The 9,561-nt window shown below is 28.8% G+C and overlaps 1 protein-coding gene across 1 annotated transcript; it reads right to left on the reverse strand.

The window, feature by feature from the left end:
* Positions 1–1,422: 1,422 nt before the first annotated feature.
* On the reverse strand, positions 1,423–8,935 carry LOC119666516 (gustatory receptor 23a-like). The gene is made up of 3 exons (XM_038075799.1): positions 8,831–8,935; positions 2,764–2,922; positions 1,423–1,638 (listed from the first exon to the last, which is right to left on the reverse strand). Exons 1-3 carry the CDS (start codon positions 8,933–8,935, stop codon positions 1,444–1,446), a joined length of 459 nt encoding a protein of 152 aa, XP_037931727.1. The 3' UTR covers positions 1,423–1,443.
* Positions 8,936–9,561: the final 626 nt, after the last annotated feature.

A 9,561-nucleotide genomic window follows, 5' to 3' on the forward strand; every position in this document is an offset into this window, starting at 1 on the left:
TATTATTTTTAAATTGATGCCAACTTCGTTTTTCTATTATAAAGAATTTGAGAATTTTTTAATTAAAAAAAAAACACCCGTTTCTTTATAATTCATGCATATAATATATATTAAATATATTATAAACTGTATAATATATATAAAATATATCAAATAAATTTAAATTCTACCTCGAATTATCTTTCTCAACAATATTTTAAAATACAAATACAAAAAATTTCTTAAAAATCAACAGTAATTTTTCTTATAACCAATCAATCATTCAATCATTAAATATTTTAACAAATCCAACCTTTATTTACCAATTATTTTATAAATAAAATTTATAAATACCACACATTTGTTTATATGTATATATGCCAGTGACGGCTACTCTAAGGTGCGGAGGTGTGCTGTGCACCTTAATATAATTTGCGAAATGTTGAATAAAATATATAAATTCATTGTATGCTTTCGTTTGCAATATGAGAAATACAGATTAATATAGTGGGAAATGTATGACAATTATTATTCTGTTCTATTCGAATATGAACTTCTTGCATATGGATCGAACATGTTGATTTGCCGAAGTACTTAGTTGTGTACTAAAATCTGCAGCACACATTTCAGTACATTTCTATTAAATTTCATCTCTCCCCTTCTAGCTGTAGCACCAGCGATTGTGAGCCGTTTGGTGCGCGGAAAAGTTGGCCGCACATTCATACGTTGCAAGTGTGTTCGATTTTGTTTGATTACTGTATAAACATGTATGATTCTAAGTACAAACTCTTTTGTTTGAAAAAATTTGATTTGATGTTATAAGAAGTATGTGAAAAGTTGTATTTATTCCATATTGATATAATATTAAACTTATGTGTATATAAATTAATAATTTAATTTATTTAATATGTTATTTAGTTAATGAATTATTAAATGTTATGTTGTGAATATATTGTTTCCTAATCTAATATAGTTATTATTAATAAAACATTTTTTTCAATTTATTTCATATATTAACATTGTGGAAGGGCCGCACACCTTTACAAAGTTTGTCTCCAATATATGCCCTCATATATAGTACATATCTATATAAATAAGTACTTTGTTCAGATATTAAAGATATATTCTGGTTTCAACAAAATAGCAATTCCATCTGCCCGGCGTAAAAATGTTGACAAAATAAAATTTACCATTAATTATGAATTTAAATTTTATTTTATTTTTTTAATTATCATTACCACTGTTGCTATTGTTATTGTATTTTTAAATTGTTGATGTGTATATCCCATTGATATTTATTCTACATTTATATTTAATATTTCATTTTATAATGAAATTTTTATTGTTTATTATATTTTTTTTTATTTTTTTGTTTATTGAAGTATGGTAACTACATGTGAAATATGAAAATATAAATATTAGTGTTAGTTTTTGCTATAACATCAATAATTATTTATAATTAATTTATGTCCTCTCAGAAATGTCGGTAGTAAGTACAGTAGTAACGACATTTTCAATAATTTTTCTTGCCGAAAAATTATAGGAACTATTCGTAATAATAGGAGGGATGACGGTTGTATTTGCAAGTTTCTGGTCAGTTCCTTCCGACAACATAAATTGTATTAGAATTACTAAATATGTCACAATAGCGGCAACCATCTGAAAAATCAAATAAAAAACAAACAATTTACTGACGATAACATATAAGAGTGATTATTTACTAAGTATTTAATGATTATATTTTTATTTCTTTCAATTCAAAATGTATCGTAAAATATTTAATTTCAGTTTGCTACAATTCTTCTATTAGCAGTGAAACTCTGTATATATATAAGATATACTTTGTTTAATATAATAATAAGTTGTTTGGAAAAATTAGCTACTCATAGTAAAACTCAAGTAAAACACAGGTACAGTACAAATTGAGACCATAATACAAATAAAGTATCAAATTACGCTCTGTACACAGATTGTCATGGAACAGCTTTGTGTAAAATGTGGAGTGAACACCAGTGCCGCGCAAATAATCAATACAAAAATTTAAATTCAAACTAAAACAGATGATTCACACATAAACACAAATTTTACTTGAAATAAAATGTACGAGTAAAGTCTGTATTGCATTTTCAAATTTTGACAGGGATGTTACGCTTCCTCAGATGCTCTTATTTACTCGAAAATTTTCTGATGGACCGCACTTGTGTACACACAATGTTACTGAAAGTTACTATGAGTAGCTCGTGGAACAGTCCTATTATAAAGCATATTTTTTGCGACAGATTCATTTTAATTTATCAGCAGAGCCTTTTTTTTAAAAAACATGTATGTTAAAGATTTATACAAATCTTTAAAAAAAAGTGTTCCCGTCGTCGATTGTTCTTCTCGGTGATTAATTCGTTTTTGAACTATTCAGGTTATAAATCAATTTATTTAGTTTTCAACTAAATCAAATAAATCTAAGGCATTTATTTTCTGCAAACACCTAATTTGTCATCTTGTGGACGTAGACGTTATGCAAAAACTTGTACCCGTATTCTAAAGGACATTACGGCCGGAGATTCAAAACTTTTAATAGGCATGGTTAAAGACCATGTAAATCACTGTATTGAGACAGAAGAGTACAATTTTGAATAAAATAAACCAGTGTCCCTGATTTCTTATAAATAATTTTTTTTTTTAAATTTATATCTCTGCCTTTTTTATTAAAATTATAAAATTTTTCACTGTTTTAATTATTTAGGTGTAAAGTATTATTTTAAAATATATTTAAGTACTTTTACTTACACTTCCCAACAAATTCAAATTCAAGTTGAAAAACTCCTTTGCTGTAATAACGAAACGTTGATGGAGGGTTTGCAATGAGAACTCACTTATTAAGTCATTGTACCGTTTATTGCCAAGAGGCTTTACAAGCTTGAAAATAAGGCAACCAATATTTCGACTCTAAAGAAAGCATTTTAAATATTGAAATATTAAAGTTTAAAATTTGAATAAAGTAATTTTTATAAAACTTACATAATTAAAACTTTTCTGACACCGCCAGCACATTGCAGTTAAAAAAGAAAAAATGACAATTAAAAATGCCATATGATGAATTATTTTGAATCCATTAAGGGAAACCAAAGCCACAAAAAACCAATACGAATGGAAAAGAAAATATATAAAATAAATTGTTGTAAAACATAGCAAAGACCAACCGTAGGTTTCGTTCAACAATTTGAACAAAGCAAAAATATCGGTGTAAATACTCTTGAGAATCATTATCTGACTTTCGTCTTCGCTATCGTCCTGAGGTAATACCTCTACAAAATTATTCTTTATCGATACCTTAAATAATGGTTTAAATATATGCCGTAGATTGCGCTCACCAATTTCATTGATTGTGCTAAGAACAATACACGCGCTACGATTTACACGTATAATATGAGTCAAAAACTCAACAATTCTTATTTGCCCAGCCAAAGCATTTGGAAAATATATCCAAAAGACTATATTTACAACTCCGTTTATATTTTGCTCAAGTACAATGGTATAAATTATGATCACATTGGCACAAAATGTAACTAATATCAAATATAGATTTGGAAATGCCTTATTCCAGATATTATCTATAGGAGTGGTTTTTAAATTTAGTTTTTCATTTAAACACATTTCAATTTGGTTAAATTTTTGTTCAATATCTGCATGTAATTTTCTTGATGAAGTTGATTCCATTAAATACGATAGATGACATATCATGCCCATTGAAATAATACATGATCTCACTACGCGACTGACAACGAATCCATTCGAAAGTAAATTTGTAATTGCGAAATAATATACAAACATTATTTCAATAACCCATAAAGTTGAATAAATTTCATAAACCATCGGTAGATTCGTAAATGGCGTATAGGCGTATAAGCACAACCAAAAACTTATGCAAGTCATTATTAAACGGGAAAGTTTTATTTTTATAGATAATACCATTGGTGTTCCAAAAGATGAACCACTTTGTTGTTGCTCCATTGATTTACTAACCTTACTTTAGTCTGCTAGAAAAACAAAATACTTCTTTAATCTGGAAAAAACTTCACCTGATGATAAATTGAAATTCAATATAAAACATTTTAATTGATTTTAAGTATTATAATTGTTATATGTTAAATGTTAAGTGCTTACTAAGCACACATTAAAATTATACTAAATAAATAATCAATCAATAGTCAGTTAAATGTTATAATCATTATTAAGAAGGCACAGTGGTTCTAACACCCTAAAAACACATAACGTTAAAAACACTGATTTTTTGAGTTAATACTTTATTAAATTAAACTTACGATTTAATATAATTGAATTACCTACAGTGGTTGTAAATTTGACCAGGATATCTTAATTGCTACTGCCCTCAATAATTAATTAAAAAAATAGTTGTATTTTTCCTATACAACTGAGACCCACTATAGTTTGCACGCAAATTATGTTTTTTCCTCGATTCTATATGGAAAAATTTGTACAAGAAATTAAACACAAAGGGTTAACCAAAATTATTTAAGGGTAAGAATCGCACGGAAAAGGTTATTATGAGCCCACTAAATTTATTTGAACCGCTTCGCATGATGCACTAACAAAGCGTTTCTCTCTACATTCTAATCCACTTATTTGTAGCGCTGCCATGGTGTACTCTAATTATTAAAAAATATCAGTATGTGTGAAGTGCTTTAAATCAGGTAAAAAAAACTGTTTTAATATGCAATAAAAGTACTGATTTGATAAACACTTAATAAGTCACAATAAATACACACCTGAGTATAACGAGTGTAAAACGCTTACTTCCAATGTCCATCAAGAAAGGACATCTTCCAATAAAAAAAGGGTTCATAGTGGTATTTAAGCGCTCGGTTAGCTGTTGTGAAGTTTTCCATTCTAGAGGGATTTTGAATAGCAAATTTTTATTTCTTAAAGGACAAATACAAAAATTTATTTTTTAATTTTATTGAAGTTTGGCTGACCATACAACTCTGTTTCGAGTATTGCCAAGTACTCTTCATCAGTGGTCCTTGGAATAATCGAATTTTTATTTAATTAGTTTATAGTCCGTATATAATTTGTTTGGACTGCAAGTGCCAGGCTTAGAACTCGTGCCTGTCAAATTAGAAGCGATGACTAATCGTGTTTATATACAAGAAGTTTTCCATTCTAACTAAAATAAAAATTGGTAAAGCACACAGATCACACCTTGTACAAATAATAATGGAATCCATGCCAAACACATTTGACGACTAGTCGACTAGTCAGTATAGACCAGTATATATATACTGATATATTGGGTGTTTTTTTTAGCTACATGAGAACTATTAATATCGATAACTCTAGTTTGCCAGCTGAGAATGTCAAACTGTGTTTATATTTGTGTTCAGTAAGGTTTTGCAATTCATCATAAATCGTTTAACGGTAGAACAATGCTTCCAAATTGTAGAAATTTACTTTGAAAAAAATAAATATGTTTGCGAAGTTAATAAAAAAAAGCTTTTTTCTTAAATGGCCACATCAATAAGCAAAATTACCGTAGATGGAGCGAAGATAATCCTCAAGCCGTTAAAGAATCACGATAACATCCATTAAAATTTACTGGTTGATGCGATTCACACGCTTCCTCTTTCGAAAAGAGAAAAAAGTAGCTATCGAGTCAATTTTCCGTTTCCAAAAATTAATCAGTTAAACATCGACTACATTTTTTTTTTCTAATGGCACAACTTGTCATGCAGTGCGCTTAACAATTAATTTATCGCGAAACCACAATCAATTTCGTAGTAACTTTATTTCCAAAAGTAATCCCGTTTACTGGACTCCTCGTTCTGTAACTTGTAGCCGTGGCGAACATATGCCGGCAATCATATTTAAAAAATAAATGCCATTAAATTATCTACTAGATCATTATAAATTTTTATGCAGCTAAAAAACCATCTAATAGAGTTCTAATACGTAATTTCATACCACAAAAAAAAAGCAAAATTTATAGACTTATTTCTTTTCTTTATAATTTTGTTTTAACAAATTTTGTATATAATTATTAAAAATGGCTTAAATTTTAAAACTTTACTTTTAATTTATATACATATTAATTTTATTAATTATTAATTTTATTTATATACATTTGTACAAATGAAATCATATTCGAAATTTGTGAATATTATTAATTTAATTTTATAATACAATATCTCTTTATATACATTTTGTTACAGTTTTTTTTACATATAACATTTTTAACACATTATTTTAGTTATAAAAACGCAGATATATAAAGATATAATATAATATATACACAAAATAAGCAAAAAATTTAATACTTTTTGACTTTTTTTATTAAAATGATTAATTTATATTACATATCATATATACTCCTACTCTTGCAAATTTCTGTTTAATATTTTTAAGCTATTTAAATATATTTTCTATGTGATTTAGGTTGTAATTTAGGATGTATTTATTATAATAAATAATAATAATAATAATAAATACATTAATAATAAAATAATAAAAAAACGTATTAAATTTATATTACAATTCTACATATTCCGCCTGCTTACAATAAATTTGTAAGGTAAAAATGCTCTTGTATTACGTATGAATCGTTTAGGGTGACAGACTATCATCAAAGAGTATATATACATAGAGTGTGCATCACTCAAAAAATCTTAAAAATGAAGTGAGGGCAATTTCACAAAAATCGGTCGCAGAAATCGGGGAAATAGTATTTGAGTTATTTTTGTGTCACATGGACTCGTTGTGACTCAATTTTTAATTTTTGAGCTTTAACATGCGGGAGAGTTTGGAGTGTTTAAGCATTTTATACTTAATGAGTTTTAAAGAAATTTGTATTGCTTTGTGTCCAAAATTAACGAGACAACATATATTCCCTAACTCTTTTGAAAAAATGAGAGTAAAATTTGGAACACAAGTATTTAGTAAAACTGTTGTAGCTGCTATTAAAACCGTTGTAGATACATCTGATTTTAAAAAAAGCACTATAGAAGTTGCATTGGCAACTGCACATTTCATACAAAAAATTGATCGAATATTTGATTGTATGAATAGCTGTTCTTTATGTGCTGACAATTCTTTTAGATCAGCAATCCAATTAGAAAATGAAAGTTGTAATTTTATTAAATACTTTCTAAATTATATTAAACAGGTGTCTTTGGCAGATACATCAAAGAAAGTGTTTTTTTTAGAAGGACTGCAACTCAGTTTACAAGCTGCTTTGTTATTAGCAAATGACATTTTAAAGTCCTCAACTGAAATTTATTTTTTAATGACAAAGCGTTTAAATCAAGATAGTCTTTGCACACATTTTGTAAAACGACTCAAATATTGAAAACAGAAGTTTAGGACCAAACCATCGAAATATGGCAACAAAGATGGAACAATAGACAGCTAGATTGATCACTTGGCTCAAACGAAAATCGGGAGACACAAATTACTATATCACTCAGATACTAACCGGACATGGATACTTTTGTAAGTATATTTTTTTTTAATTTTTATATTTTTATATATACTTTTTTTATATTATTATTATACTTTTAGTATTGTTGTAATTTTTTAATTTTTTATATTTTATTTTTATTTGTATTTATTTATTTTATTATTTAATTAATTATTTTTTATTTTTTATTTTATTTTTTTATATTTTATATTTTTGTATTCTTTCCTATTCTATTTTTATAGTTTCTGTTATACTGAATATTTTCTTAGATTCATTAGGTTTTTTTTGGAGTTTTTTTAAGATTAATATATGTATATGATAATAAAAGTAGTTTTTTCTTGTGTATTTGAATTGGGGTAGTTATCTATTGACAAAGTTTTATAAGGTTAAGTATATATATTTTTTTCAGTGATCATCGTCACTGTGTCCGTTTGTTACTATTCTGGAGGCTTGGTTGGATAACCCACTTGTTGGGTTATGTAAGCAAATTTCCAATCGTATAATGATGATTGGAACTTTGAGCATTAATAATAATACAAGTTTTGTTTGGTAAGGCTGAAGGTTTGAGCACATAAAAACACGTTCTCATATGGGCCAAAAAACGTGGTATGGAATTGTAGTGGTATGATGAATTCCATGTTATACCCACAAAGGTATATATATGCTCATACACGCTTAGTTGTACTGGAATTGATATGGTTGGCATGATAGGTAGTATAGTGGGAAATTCAGAAAATTCATGTCTATATTGGTTCTTATGAATCGACATAGATGATGTTTCTTCATCCAACAAATCTCGGTATATTTCATGAGATAGCCCTTTTTCGGTAGGTATAAACCCGATGCCACATGTATTACACGTAGACAAGAGGATATGGTGACGTGGACTAATTAACGGTGTGTTATGTACTTCCCGCGGAGACATATGTAACAACTAGAACAACGTTTTAGCACGTGAGAATGTTGATGTCGCCATTTCTAAGGATTTAACAACACTAGGTAACAACCCGCCGAATTCTTCGCAGCTATATATGATACTTCGTCTGTATTGGCGGGGATGTTTTGTTCCCACATCACATAAGCGAGGATACATAGGTCTGTTTGGCTGTTCATATGGCTGCGGGAATTGGTCTAATATTAAGGTACGGTTTGGAGTCATGGGCTCACCAGTGGTTTGTGACATACAGCAACACATCATGGGACATCGATGGGACAAAAATAATGCGTTATAATTAATAGCGATTTGGGTATCGAGATAAATTATTGCAAGTACCCCTGATGAATTCCCACCTTGTGGCAAACCATGGACTTGCTGGTATACTTTCTCTTTAAATGTAAAAAAGTTCCAGTAATGTAATTTAACATCTGCCGAAATAATTTTACATTTATCGGACACTTATTCCTAAACCATGACTCAGCGGTCATATCCTCTAGTATTGCCCATAATGATGCGACTTGAGTGCGAGGATACATGTCACGTATGTCCATCGTTACCAATATGTAGCCATGTAGGTGTTTGAGATGTAATATATGGTCGGTCAGTTGATTTATATCTGACAAGTTGTGAGACGATAATCGTCCTTTGGTTACTGTTTCCAATATGTATTGACATAATTTCTGGATAGGTCGTGAGTACCAATGTATTTGACTAAATATTGATCTTATAGGATTATTTGGTTTATCTGTCTGTAATGTACCATACAAGTATGGCAGTGCTGGTTTCTCGCTCTCTTAATAATAGACGCAGACTGTAGGGGTAGGGATCACCATTCCCCTTATAGAGTCGGTATAAAGCTCTATATAATTTTATGTATTGGGCGCGAGTTTTTCGTATTAATAGCCTAATATCTCCATTGTATTCCTTACAATAACCAGTGTCTAGGTAAGTCGTCGGTCACATAATCCTGTTTGTACATTAGAATTGTCGATTTACATTTATCGGATTGCACAGTTAATATGTGTTCTTAAATATGTATGTAATCATTAGTTCTTTGGTAGAGATTCAGTAACACTTCATGGTATGAAGTGGGCTGATTATATTTTATCATCACCTCTAAAAATTTTGAGATAGAGCTTCCATTTCTCTACGGCAGATCTGACTTAAATCGGTTAGC

The sequence above is a fragment of the Teleopsis dalmanni genome, chromosome 1 (assembly GCF_002237135.1).
Source record: "Teleopsis dalmanni isolate 2A chromosome 1, ASM223713v2, whole genome shotgun sequence".
Classification (NCBI taxonomy): domain Eukaryota; kingdom Metazoa; phylum Arthropoda; class Insecta; order Diptera; family Diopsidae; genus Teleopsis; species Teleopsis dalmanni.

Bases quoted from the DNA above. Each gene is read 5' to 3' on its own strand.
- LOC119666516 (XM_038075799.1), bottom strand. From the start codon at position 8,935: ATGGACATACGTGACATGTATCCTCGCACTCAAGTCGCATCATTATGG. The intron at 2,923-8,830 runs GTAAAATTATTT...TGCTTTCTTTAG, and splicing joins GGAATAAGTGTCCGATAAAT to AGTCGAAATATTGGTTGCCT. The intron at 1,639-2,763 runs GTAAGTAAAAGT...TTGATTTTTCAG, and splicing joins ATTTGAATTTGTTGGGAAGT to ATGGTTGCCGCTATTGTGAC.